General features: G+C 41.6%; 1 protein-coding gene across 1 annotated transcript in view; it reads right to left on the bottom strand.

Annotated features, from left to right (window-relative positions):
* Ip6k1 (inositol hexakisphosphate kinase 1) overlaps positions 1-14,423 on the bottom strand; it is a 47,523-nt gene that overhangs the window by 15,795 nt on the left and 17,305 nt on the right. Inside the window, exon 2 of the mRNA XM_028756744.1 lies at positions 6,729-7,076. Within this exon, the coding sequence (XP_028612577.1) occupies positions 6,729-6,951 (223 nt within the window). The 5' untranslated portion in view covers positions 6,952-7,076. The remainder of the gene's footprint in view (positions 1-6,728; positions 7,077-14,423) is intronic.

The following is a 14,423-nucleotide window of genomic DNA, read 5'->3' as shown; positions in this document are numbered from 1 at the left end:
ATCCTAGAACTCACTCTAGATCAGGCTTGTCTTGAACCCATAGAGTTCTGCCTGCCTCTGCTTCTGAGTGATGGGATTAAAGCTGTGTACCACCATGCCTGGCTTCTACTTTAACGTGTAAGTGTTTTGCTCACATGTATGCAAGTGTATCACACAAAGCTAGAAAAGGGCATCAGATCCTTTGGAACCAAAGCTGCAGGTGGTCGTGAGCCTCCATGTGAGGAGTGGGAAACAAACCTGGGTCCTTTGCAAGAATAAGAAATACTCTCAGCTGCTGAGCCATCTCTCCAGCTCCTGTTGTGTCTATTTGCTAACCAGATTAGTTTCTTCCAGATCAAGAGATAAAACAGAAACAACACACAGAAATCTAATCAAGGTTTTTTAAAAACAAAAAACCAATAAAAACACCCTTGAACTTGCATATCCATCCTGTGTCCATCAACGCTACATCTACGTGTCCCATCTTGGTGTACACAAACAGCCCCACAATCTGCAGTGAGTGACTGAGAGGCACTCTGTCCTCTGCACTTGTTTCCTTCCCTAGGCTGGCAGCGCATCAGTCTCTGGGTCCTGTTAGAAGGAAACTCCTTCAAACTCAAGCCTCAGAGAGGTTCACATGCACAACCTGTCCCTGTGCATGGCTTTCTCTTGGCAAGCCCTCAGCATGGTCTTTTGAACTTGTTTAACACTGAACGCCCTCCAGTCTCCAGTCTTCTTTCTATTCTGGGAGCTCCTTTATACGCTATTTTGACTGTCCCGAGAACTATCACACACTACCAGGAAAGAGCCATTGTTTCTATTAGCATCTTTTTCCCATCTTGATTTATTCTTTATTCTTTGTATGTCCAGAATACATATTCAAAAAATTCCCTGGGAAATTGTTTTGAATCCTTTGCTCAAATAGTAGTTCAGCTGAAGAAAGAGTTCTATTGTTCATTGGAAAAACAATTTTACTTTTTTCTTCCCAAATCAAGACATATCTATCTGCACAGGCTGGGACTTCCAATTAAATGCTAACTAGGAATGAGAGGCCTCAAAGACAACCTTGGCTCAGTCCTTGATATTAAAGGAGGCAATGTTTTACCACTACATAAGAAGGCAACCACAGATGCCTCCATGATGAGGAAGATACTTCCTTCCGTATCTATCATTAGCTTTAGCTTTTACCAAGTAAATAAACATGCACAAAACAATTACAGATTATAAGTAGTACTGTGAAGAAATTAGGTGGGGTTCTGTAACTGCAAATGATAATGTCTCCAGAGCAGAACATGATGAGCAGGATGATCAAGCAGTGTCTGAGAGATCAGGACTGAGGGATGAGGAGAGCTGTGGACACGACTCCAAGTACAAGTAAAAGCTGAGGCTAAAATAAATAAGACACCACCATAAAAGCTGGAGCTGGGGAGTCTAAAAACTGTTTAACTCTTTTTTACTAATTAAAATATAAATAGGGTCTGGGAATATAGAGTATTTCCTAGCATTCTTAAAAAACAAAGGAAAAAGGGATTTAATTCAGTGGTAGAGTGCTTGACTAGCCCATTCAATACCTAGTTCAATCTCTAGTACTGTAAAAGAACAAAAAGTATACACAGAATTGGCATACATTCAAATCTGTACAGAACTGAACAGTGGGCCTCACATCCTTGTATGCAGCATTATTCACAAGACCCAAAGGATAGAGCAATGTGAATGTACCTAATCTGCCATGTTATTTATTTATTTATTTATTTATTTATAGACAGGATTTCTCTGTGTGGCCCTGGCTAGTACACCAGATTGGCTTGGAACTCAGAGATTCACCTGCCTCTAACTCCCAAGTGCTGGATTAAAGGCGTGCACCACCGTGCCCAGCCATTTTCTAAATTTTATTTCATGTATATGTGTGTTTGTGCCTGAGTGCATATCTATTTACTATATGCATGCAGTATCCACAGAAGCCAGAAGAGGATGTCAGAGTTCCTGAAACTGAAGTCACAGACAGTTGTACGCTCCATGTGGGTGCTGGAAATTAAACCTGGGCCCTCTAAAAGCAGCAATCAGACTAAGGACTGAAGGAGCCAGAAGTCAAGGACACTACATGAAAACCTAAAGAATCAACTAACCTTGGCCCAGAGTTGCTCATAGAGACTGAACCACCAACCAAAGAGTACACGTGGGACAGACCTAGCGGGGGGGGGGGGGGGGGGGGCGGGGGGGGAAGGGATGTGCAGTTTGTTCTCCATGTGAGAATCCTAACAACTAAAGCAGGGGCTAACTCTGCCTGCTTTTGGACTCTTTCCCCCTAACTGGGCTGCCTTGTCTAAGTTTAATAGGAGAAGATGCACCTAGTCCTACTGTAACTTGATATGCTAAGGTGGACTGATATCAATGGGAAGCCTCCTCTTCAAGGAGAAAGGAAAAGGGGAATGGTAGAAGGGGAGGTGAGAGGGAGGGGCTAGAAGGAGAAGCGGGAGGGGAAGCTGTTATGAGAGTGTAAAGTAAATAAATAAATGTAATCATAATCATAATAAAGAGCAATGAGCACTCGTAACCTCCAAGCCAGCTCACCAGACCTCATTAAAATTTCTTAAAGGGCCTGTGAGATGATAATGCAGGTAAAGACACCTGCCGCCAGGTCTGAAGGCATGAGCTCAATCCCTGCAACCTACATGGTGGCAGGAGAGAAGCAACTCCTGAAAGCTGTCCTCTGTCCTCTGTATGTATGCCATGGTATAAGAATACCTGCACACATACAAATACATCTTTTCTTTTTTATGGTTTGTTTTATTTGTGGTGCTGGAGCCAAACCTGGGACCTTACTCGGGTCAGGCAAGCACTCCACCACTGAGGCCCACCCTCCCCAGAAGGAATTCAAACACACGCTATGAGATAGATGGACTTTAAAAACATGCTAAGTGAAATTAGCCAGCTACAAACTGAGAAAAATGTAAGATCTCATTTGTATGTCATATCTACACTATTTGTGAAGGAAAGTAGAAGTTTCCAAGGCTGACACAGAAAGCACAGGGAGGTTTTTATTTACAATGTTCACAGTTCCTGTTTCACAATGAACAGTGGTTATAGCCACACAACTATGTCAGTATACCTAATGCTACTAAATTATACAACAAAATGGTAAACTTTATATATTTTTTCCATAATAATTTCTCAGACTTAAAGAATCAGAGTCAGGGGCCAGAGAGATGGCTCAGAGGATAAGAACACTTCCAGAAGTCCTGAGTTTAATTCCTAGCAACCACATGGTGGCTCACAACCATCTATAATGAGATCTGGTGTTCTCTACTGGCAGACAGATATATATGCAGGCTGAATGCTGAATACATAAAAATAAATAAATACATGAGTAAATAAATAAATCTATCTTAAAAAAAAAAGGAACTAAGTCAACTCTTACTTGGATTGTGCTAAATGGAAATTTCCCTAAGTAAAAAATGTTAACATGATAAAATCATAACTAAATTAAAAAAAAATCTTTAAAAGGCTTATACTCATTTTTATTTTATGTGTATGAGAATTTTGACTATGTGTATTTAAGGGCACCCCACACATGAGTGAAAGTGAATCCCTTGGAACTGGAGTTACAAACAGTTGTGAACTGTCATGTGGGTCTGGGAACCAAACCTGGGTCTCTGCAAGAACAGCACATGCTCTTATCCAGAGTCATCTTTTTAGCTTGGTTCTAAACAAGTTTACAAGGGCTGGAGAGATGGCTCAGCAATTAATAGTGCTTACTATAATCAGGAGGGCCAGAGTTCAGATGTCAGCACCCACATAACAGGCCTGGTATCCCACAAACATCTATCAGCTCAGAGGAATTTAATGATCCCTTCTGGTATACATATGTGTACACACACACACACACACACACACAAATAAATAAATCTTTTTTTTTTTTTTTTTGGCTTTTCAAGACAGGGTTTCTCTGTGTAGCCCTGGCTGTCCTGGAACTCATTCTGTAGACCAGGCTGGCCTCAAACTCAGAAATCCACCTGCCTCTGCCTCCCAAGTGCTGGGATTAAAGTCATGTGCCACCACTGCCTGGCGAAATAATTCTTAATTAAAAAAAGCATAAACTAAAAAAAAAAATTTAACTTAAAGCCTAGTATGGTGTCATACACGTTTAATCTCAGCACTCAAGAGGCATTAGCAAGTAGACCTCTGTGAGTTTTTAATTTAAGGCCATCTGGTCTACATAGTTGAGACCTTATCTCAAACAAATAAACAACTCTTAGAATGGTCAATCCTAAAATTGTATATGGGGCCAAGAGATGGCTTAGCAGTTAAAAGCACTTACTGCTCTTGCAAAAGACCACAGTTTTGTTTCCTGAACCCACAATGGTAGAGTATAACCATCTGTAACAGCAGTTCCAAGAGATCTGATGCCCACTTCTGAAGCATGGTACACACACAGATATGCATCAAAGCACTCATAAACAGGGCTGGAGAGATGAGTTGGTAGTTAAGAGCACTAGTTGCTCTTCCAGAAGACTAAGGTTCAATTCTCAACACCCACATAGCAGCTTGCAACCATCTACATCACCAGTTCCAAGGGATGACACACCCTCTTCTGGCCTCTGCAGGTACCAGGCACACATGTATTACACAGACATACATGTAAGCAAAACACCAATACACATAAAATAGCCAATTTTAAAAATAGCTGTGTTTATATGTGCATTTCTAGTCTTTGGATATATTTTTACAAATGAAAGATTTAGGGAGATTTTTATCTGCTTATAACTTGGAAATGTTAGTGTGCAATCTAAAGAAAAAGACAAAGACACCACGTTATTAGCATCAGTCCACCTCCCAAATACAGGATGTTTTTATTGCCAATTATTTTTGTATTCTGGCTGAGATTTATTTTGCACCAGTGCAGGCCTAACTTGTCTCTGGTTGAATGTAGTTTGTGAATAGAAGCCCATAAGTGTTAATAGACCTTGTAACATTCACTGTAAGATGAATTATATAGGATGTGGGGAATCTCATTAAGTCTTAAAGTTAATTTAAATTAATTTATCTGTTTTCTCTAAGAAATGTTTACCATAAAATATATATATAATTTCCCATTTTGGTATAAAATCTAGGGGATGTGCAAGTAGAGTTGTGTGACTTTAATTTTCTAGATGTCTTAATGAGATTTGTTTGTTTTAGAAAAAGAACAACTTGTTGAAAGCATCCAGTTCTGTCTTACATACTGTCAACAGCCTCTTCAAGATGTGCCTGTGTGATCTGTGACCTACTGCTCGTTTAAAGTGAGACTCGCTGTTGACCTTACACTTGGACCAGAACTATGGCGTTATGGTGAAGTCCTGTACTGTGAGAAAGTACCCGGATATGCGACACACCTGTGGCTTACCTCTTGACGGTCCCGGTGTGAAAATGACAGCATTGACTACCTCTTCAGTCACTCAGGCTGTCAACCACAGGCACCTAGCACCAGGCTGGCATTAATTAGTGTGTGTTGTTTTTGTGGTGGTAACACCTCTATCCATATAAAGACCAAAGTGCACCCTGGTTCCTCTATGTCTTTAATACAGTGTTTTATCTAGTATTTGAAAATGATCTCGTGTAGTCTTTAGATTACCTCACTCCATTTCGATTCATGTTGTTTAAAAGTGAACATTTTTTAAAGACACACTTGAACTTGTGTTAGAAAGAACAAAGGAGGAGTCAGTAGTAGACTGGCATGCTGCACCCCGTCCATCGGTGGACTGTTCTCTGCAGACGTGGGCCTAGTGCTATTCCTGTACCCAACGTCTTACTCTGTTGGCTGTTGATGTTTTGGGGTTTAAAAGTACATGATAGAAAAATAAAAGTTACAATGTTGATGTTTAAAAAAAAAATAGCTGTGTACACAATACACTTATAACCAAGTGTAGTGATTAGTGATTTGCACCTTTAATCCTAGCACTCGGGAGGCAGAGGCAGGTGAATCTCTGGTGAGTTAAAGGTCAGCCTGGTCTACAGAATGAGTTCCAGGACAGCTAGGGATACATAATAGAAACCTTATCTTTAAAATTAGAGTGGTGGAGGGGCTGGAGAGATGTCTCAGCAGTTAAAGGCATCAATGCTCTTCCAGAGGTCCTGAGTTCAATTCCCAGCAACCACATGGTGGCTCACAACCATCTGTAAAGGGATCCGATGCCCTCTTCTGATGTGTCTGAACACAACTACATATAAATAAACAAACAAACAAACAAATAAGGCAGACAGTAATAGTACATAGAGAGTACAAAGAACAGCTGCTAATGTGGCCTGATTCCAAGACACCCACAGGTTCTTTCCATTCTAAAGTCAGCTCTTGTCTTAAAACAGCTTCAAACATTAATACGTCAGAGCTCCTGAATATTCCATAAATTCCCTTCTCTAGCACACACAAACATGCACCACTGTCCCTTTGCCAGCTATTCAACCACCATTAAAGCCTGGAAAGTACCGCTTTATCCTTCCTAGGGATCAAAAAATTATCCCCTTTTCCCCTAGACCTGTGTCACAAACAAGGGACTCCTTGACAACAGTCTTCTCTACCAATGGGTCTTCCTGCTGTCAATTTTTCTCAGCTTTTCATGATCTAAAAACATTTGATAATTTCAGCTTTGAATTTTACCTAACAAACTGAGATAATAAGAAACAGCAATCATGTCATAGAGCAAACAACACAGGACAACTGAGCCAAGACATGTCAAAGGTTGCTAGTTGCACAAAAAGGACCACTGACCAACCTTTGTATTCTGGGGTGAATTCCTTCATTTCGGGAGGGAGTGACTCGTAGAAGCGCTGTTCCCGTGAGATGAGAGGTTTGCACACAGTGTGGTCGTCGTACCGCATCATGCTGCTGTGTCCGCCCACCTGATGGATAAAGGGCTCCAGGAGAACTCCTCGGTCTCCGGCCCGACTTGCGTTCTTGCCATACTGCCCCACTTCCATGGTTTGACAAACACACATTGCGTTGGGGGCCGGTTGCACACTGACGGCAGACGATGCAGCACATGGACCACAAAAGGAGAGCTAGGTTGATCCTGGCTAGTGGGAGGCCAATGGTCAGAGTCTGCTTAGTTTATTGTTCTGTCCTAGAAAAAATAAGATAGGAAAAGGGAATCAAACGTCTGGCCAGTTTCCCCACGTGTGCATCCCCTGCCATGTATGTACTGTAACCTAAGAGGCAGCTGGAAAATTTTGTTAAAATGATGCAGCTTTGGTCTTCACCCATCATCCTGTGTATACAGTTCCTCTCCAACTCCTTCTAAATAAATACTCTGAGGATTTTACTTCAGAGATAAACACCACAACCATCAGTATGAAAACTAACCCAGTTGTGTAAGCTTCAAAGATGAAAGGATCAGAAAAAAGCAACAGAAATACATTCTCTTCATGGTCTCATCCTGACTCAAGAGAAGTGTGTTGGGTTTTGTTGGCCTTTTAACCATTAAGTGTACACTTCAGTGGCAGTAAGTACACTCACACTACCATCATCCATCTTCACAACACAGGCTTCCATTATCCAAACTGAAATTCTGTGCCAACATATTTATGTTCATTTTTCTAGGACAAGGTTCCCCCATTATCACCCAGGATGGCCCTAAACTTGCTGTCCTCAAGACAAGAGTTTCTACCTTAAGCATCAGATCATGTTAGTTTCAAAACTTCTCTGCTGAAGATACAAAGGGCCAGACATGAAAAGCCATTCTCTTGATAGGATTTAAAGTAATTCCCCACAACCCCTGCCCTGAGATGGGTATCTCTGTGTAGCCCTGGCTGCACTGGAACCGGCTCTGTAGACCAGGTTTGGCATGGAAGTCAGAAATCTGTCTGCCTCTGGCCCCCAAATCCTAAAATTAAAGGCACGAGCCACGATACCCACTGTTTAAAATAATTTTTAAAAATCTTTACTTTTGCTTTCCCTCAGAGAAATTCAGATTCTTCTACTTTCAGCCTTCCTTCCCACTGTGGGATATAAACAAGTTCTCTGTATTACCGCACCTTCCCTTTGAGGTCAGTTTTTCTTTCCCTTAAGAGAAGTTAAAATTCTTGCCATTTCTTTAATACCAAATCCACTTTTGAGTCAGGACTGCAGTAGACAGACTACACCTGAGGGATGAAGGCCGGCAGCAATGAAAGGGCATCAGGGCAGGAGCAGCAGAAGGCACTGAGGAATTCTGGGCAATCGCAGACCATGCTCTTCAGATATCTTGGAGATTCATCACCTGACATACAAAGCAAACAGCACTCTCCCCCTTGGAACTTGTATTAAAATAGCTGAGACCTTGTCAGTGTTTATGAATGGGCTGTGGTCATGACAGTCATGGAGCTCCACTGCTCTGCCTCTGAGCTTATTATGTACTGTGAACTACAAGAGAGTCCATCTGTCCTGTTTTAAAACCCTCTGCACTGGCATTTTAGGCTAACTCCCTGATTTGCCTGGTGTGGTGCTTACACTATAATCTCACACTCAGGAGGCTGAGGCTGGAGACTTAAGGTCAACCTGGTCAGAATGAAATTCTGCCTTAAAAAAAAAAGCCAGGAGGCTAACCTGCACTAGGAGTTTGGGACTAGTCTGGATTATTTAAAACACGGGTGAGTTGTTTTTTCTGTGTAGCCCTGGCTGTCTTGCAACTCACAGAGTTCCACCTGCCACTGCCCAAGTTTTGGGATTAAAGATGTGCAACACCACTGCACCACACTTGTTGGTTTAAATAAACGCTAATATACATGATAGGAAAAGCACTGGCTCCCAGGTATACTATAATTATCTTCACAATCCTCTAGGACATCAGTTCTTAACCTTCCTAATGCTGCAACCCTTTTACAACTCCGTATGTTGTGGTGACCCGCAACTGTAAAATATTTTCACCGCTACTTAGTAACTGTAGTTTTGCTACTCCTATGAATCATAATGTAAACTATCTGATATGCAGATGGCCTTAAGGACCCACAGTTTGAGAACTATTCCTCTAGGAAGTGGAAAGAAACTGTTAAATCTCCTTGGCGTATTTTCTTTTTCATCATTCCCTAAGCACTACTCCCTGCACTTTCCTATTACTGTCTGCTTTGATGTTCCCTTCACCTAGTTTCTTAATTCTGCATTCAAGACTGAGGACTCCTGAGGCAGGCGGACTTCTGAGTTCGAGGCCAGCCTGGTCTACAGAGTGAGTTCCAGGACAGCCTGGACTATACAGAAAAACTCTGTCTCAAAAAACAAAACAAACAAACAAACAAACAACAACAAAAAAAGACTGAGGACTCACAGACCCAGCAGCCTCCTCATTCTAGCAAAACCTAACAGGGACAAACAGCTGGTCTTCCTCTCCTCACTAAACCCCTCTTGTACTTGCTTGCTATCCCATTCTAGACAGAATCTGTCTCCATACTGTTCCTCACACAGATGAATTGGCACTACCCATTCCCTCTTCCCAAAACATTCTCCCAGGTTTAGCTCTCCCATTGCTTTCTGAAGTTTCTGAACTGGGAGCCAGTATGGCTCAGCAGTTAAGATTGTGTTCTCTCTTCCAGAGAGCTGGAGTGAGATTCCAGCACTCATATCAAGTGGCTCACAACTGCCTATAACTGCAGTTCCAGGGGATCTGACATCTCTGACTTCACTGCCACCTGCACTCCTGTGCATATAACACACATACACAAACACTCTAACACACACACACACAAATAAGTTACTTTTAAGACTTTGAACTGGACAAGGTAACTCAGTGGGCAAAATGCTTCACACGTTTGACAGCTTATTCAGCTTATTCAATTCCCAGAAACCACATGAAGGAGGAAACCCACTCGAGTTGTCCTCTGACTTGCACACACATACAGAGATAGAGACACAGACACACACGCACACACAATTGCCTTGCCCCATCATACATTCACACAATACCTTTTTAAAAAATTTAAAGTCTTTATCACACAATACATTTTTAAAAAATTTAAAGTCTTTAAACTGTCTGGCATGGTAGCATATATAATGGTAGGGCTTTTAATCCCAACACTAGGGCGGCTAAGACAGGAGGATATCAAATTTGAGGCCAGCCTGGGCAGTTTACCAAGTTCCTTTTTCAAACAAAAAGTTTGAAAAACGCCGGGCGGTGGTGGCGCACGCCTTTAATCCCAGCACTTGGGAGGCAGAGGCAGGCGGATTTCTGAGTTCGAGAGTTCGAGGCTAGCCTGGTCTACAGAGTGAGTTCCAGGACAGCCAGGGCTACACAGAGAAACCCTGTCTCGAAAAAACAAAAAAATAAAAAAATAAATAAATAAAAAGTTTGAAAAGGGCTAGAGGTAGGCTCGGGGGCTGATTCAAAGGATAAAGCCACACGTCTCTGTAATCCCAGTGCTCATAGTAGGAAGACAGCAGAAGAAATGGAAGGCAGAGAGGGACTCCTGGAAGCTCATAGGCCAGGGTGGGCCAGCTAGCTAGGTATACAAAGCAGTCAACAATAGAACCTGTCTCAAACAAGGTAGAAGGCAAAGACCAACATGAGAAATTATATTTTCACCTTCACACAAGCACCATGTGAACACATGTACACACTCACACACACACAAACACACACACACGTATCATACACACATACGAGACGCACATGCTCTGACCTCCACACAAGCACCATAATGAGCCCATACTCATTCATACATACATATATCTTAAACACATACATGAGACACACGTTTTGTTTTGTTAAGGACTGGAGGGTGCTGTCATACAGCTGTCAGTGGAGAGCCTGCCTTGTATTCCAGGAGCCCTCTCTTCCATGATGCAGGGGTGGTGGTACATGAGTGTAATCTAGGTACCCAGGAGGTTGAGGTAACAGGGTCAGAAGTCACTTTCATTTGCACTATAAATACTAATTTAAACTGAGATACATAAGAACCTCATCTCAAATTAGGGGCAGAGGGTTGTAAACGTACTCAGTATTCCATCCTCACCACTAAAGAAAAAAGTCTCTGACTAATGTCTACTTCATAATAAGACCTACCCATACCTGGTCAACTGCTTGCATTCTGCCTTCCACTTAAGCTGTGCTTTTTCATTTGTTCTGGGTTAGGTGGGGCCAGGGAAACTGGTGGCACTGAAGACTAAATCCAGGACTTTATGCATGCTTAGCAGGCACTCTAATGCACTCTATCCCCGGCCTCCTTTCATGCCTTTATCTCCTTCCTACATATTACACTCTAAAAATATCTGCTGTCTGTTATCTGTTACTACAGGATCAGCTCCATGAAGGTAAATAAGGCCTGTGTCCATTTTGTTTATTATCTAAGCACATGCAGAGTAATTCCTGGCATGGGATGTAATAAATATAGATAAATAAACAAACATATTTATACATGACTGTAGCCCAAATGCTGAGCAGTGATATTTATAACAGAAAAAATATTTATGGACGAGCAAGAATTGCTTTTTGTTTTTTTGGGTTTTTTTGGTTGGTTGGTTTTTTGGTTTTTGTATTTTTGTATTCACCAAATACATCTCATCGGACACACCAGAAGAGGGCATCAGATCCCATTACAGATGGTTGTGAGCCACCATGTGGTTGCTGGGAATTGAACTCAGAACCTCTGGAACCTGTTTTTTCTTTTTAGTATTAGGGCTTCGGCGATGGCACATTCCTTTAACCCCAGCACTCAAGAGGCAGAAGCAGGCAGGCAGATGTGGATTAAAGTCCAGCCTGGCCTATATAGGTAGTTCCAGGCCAGCCTGGGCTTGGCTATAGACTAAGACCCTGTCTCAAAGAAAACAATTGCTTGTGTGTGTGTGTGTGTGTGTGTGTGTGTGTGTGTGTCTGTAAGAGAGAGAGAAAGAAAGGAAGAGAGGGAAAGAGGGAGAGGGAGACAGAGAGAGAGAGAGACAAAGAGACAGAGAGACACAGACAGACAGATTTTATTTTGTTTGTTTGTTTGTTTGTTTGTTTTAAGGACTGGAGGGGGCTGTCATACAGCTGTCAGTAGAGTGCCTTCCTCAGATTCCAGGAGCCCTCTCTTCCATGACACAGGGGTGGTAGTTCACTGGGTGTAATCCCAGCACCCAGGAGGTTGAGGGAGCAGGGTACGTACACACACACACACACACACACACAAAAGCATTTGTTTTCTTTGTGACAGGGTCTTAGTCTATAGCCAAGCCTAGGCTAGCCTGGAACTTACTATAGCCCAAGACAATTCCTCCTATCCTAGATTCCTGTGTGCTAAAAGTATAGGCATCACCCATCTCTACCAAAACCAGAACAAAAAGGTAAAGTGGCTTTACAAAAACATTCTGCAGACATACTTCCAAACCAGCAGCAAAGAAAACATAACATTCTGTGTAGACTCTCAAAAAGACTTGATAAGTGAACCAAAAAAACAAGCTTAAATGTAGCTAGATAAGAATAGTTCTTTATAGAACAAAAGCTGTAAAAAATTGTTTTAAAAAAAAAAGAACCTACAAAGAAAAGGATTAGTTTTTTTTTTTTTTTTTTTTTTTGGTTTTTTTTTTTTTTTTTTGGTTTTTTCGAGACAGGGTTTCTCTGTGTGTAGCCCTGGCTGTCCTGGAACTCACTCTGTAGACCAGGCTAGCCTCGAACTCTCGAACTCAGAGATCCTCCTGCCTCTGCCTCCCAAGTGCTGGGATTAAAGGCGTGCGCCACCACCGCCCGGCAAGGATTAGTTTTTAATCAACGATACTAAAGGAAAAACAAAGGGGAGAAAAATCAGGCATACACAAATGATCTCAACAATAAATAATAAGCCAGATAAAAGATCTTGTTGAACCAAACTTAGCAGACACAAAATAAATGGTTGGGGTTTTTGTTTGGGTTGGGTATTTTAGTTTTGTTTTTCAAAGGTCTAATTTAATTCAACAAGACAATAAGCCTAGAAAGTGGCAGTGAATGCAAAGTTCTGGCAAACAAGAGAAACTGTGATGAGCTTGGATCGCAAACAAGGTCAGGATATTTTAAGAACCAGGAAAGCAGTCTCAACAGCAACTGCAATACCTGGTCCCTGTACCCCTCACCCAGGCAGAATCACAGACTCCAGCAGCAAGTATTCACTTTAAGCTCAGAATTCAGAGGCCAACACACTGTCTTATGGCTGCAGATTAACCACTTGCATTTGTTAGGCAGTAATTTTATTAACCAAAGCATCCTTGGTACCTTCACATTTCACAGGCAAATTTGCAAATCACATCAAAAATCAGTTCATAATTTTCTATTTATTGTATTATTATGACTTTCACTTCTGTTACTTCTTTCAAAATGAAATGCATCAGAGCTCGAGAAATGTTGCTCTAACGACATGTTGATAGAGTGCATGCCTAGCATGTGTGAGGAGGCCCTGGGATCGATCCCTAGTACAACAAAGTAACTATATCACTTAGGCAGTGAAAGTATCATGATAGATGATCACATTCTTTTAAAGGATGATTTTTTTCTTTTTTTCAGATAGGGTCTGGCTTTTACCCAGAGTAGCCTTGAGTTTGTATTCCAGTAACTCTACAGCTGCCTCTTTCTCCTAAGTAGCTGGGACTACGAATGAACACCACAACACCCACAATATTACTATTGTTTTTGTTGTTACTACTACTACTGCTATTATTACTGAGACAGAGTCATTGAGACAGCGTCTCACTGTGTAGCTCTGGCTGGTCTTGAACTCACTGTTTATTTAGACTTGCTTTTTATAAAGTTCAACCTTAAGCCAGGAAGGGGAGACAAAATTAAGGAAATATTTTTAATTTTAACAAATATGTCGGGCTGGTGAGAGGGCTCAGTGGTTAAGAGCACTGACTGCTCCTCCAGAGGTCATGAGTTCAAATCCCAGCAACCACATGGTGGCTCACAACCATCCGTAATGAGATCTGATGCCCTCTTGTGGGTACCTGAAGACAGCTACAGAGTACTTACATATAATAAACAAAAATTAAAAAAAAACAAACCACAAACATGTCTTTTTGTCTTTGGTTCATGTGTTTACTGTCTGACATAATCTAAGGAAACCAGTATAACTCTAACAAAACAGAACACAATGGACTAAGTCACATAAGCACTGGTTGCACAACACTAGCTTTGAGGAAAATCGAGTCTAAGTAATTTCATAGACAAACACTGAGAGGCAGTATTCTAGATGCTTACTACTGCTTAGCTCACTACTCCCTTACTATGTCAATAAATTATTTATTTGGGGGGCTAGAGAGATGGCTTAGTGGTTAAGGGCACCCGCTATATCTAGAGGACCCAAGTTCAATTCCCAGCACCCACACGGCAGCCCACAACTGTCTGTAATTCCAGTTCCAGGGAATGCCCTCTTCTGAGCTCTTTGGACACCAGGCAAGCACATACACATACACACACACACACACACACACACACACACACACACACACACACAGAAAATAAAAAATGTTTTAAATTATTTGTGTTTTTTTTTCCAAGACAGGG

Source organism: Grammomys surdaster, unplaced genomic scaffold (assembly GCF_004785775.1).
Source record: "Grammomys surdaster isolate TR1022 unplaced genomic scaffold, NIH_TR_1.0 126131, whole genome shotgun sequence".
Lineage (NCBI taxonomy): Eukaryota > Metazoa > Chordata > Mammalia > Rodentia > Muridae > Grammomys > Grammomys surdaster.
This window is presented reverse-complemented; position numbering and strand designations above follow the sequence as displayed.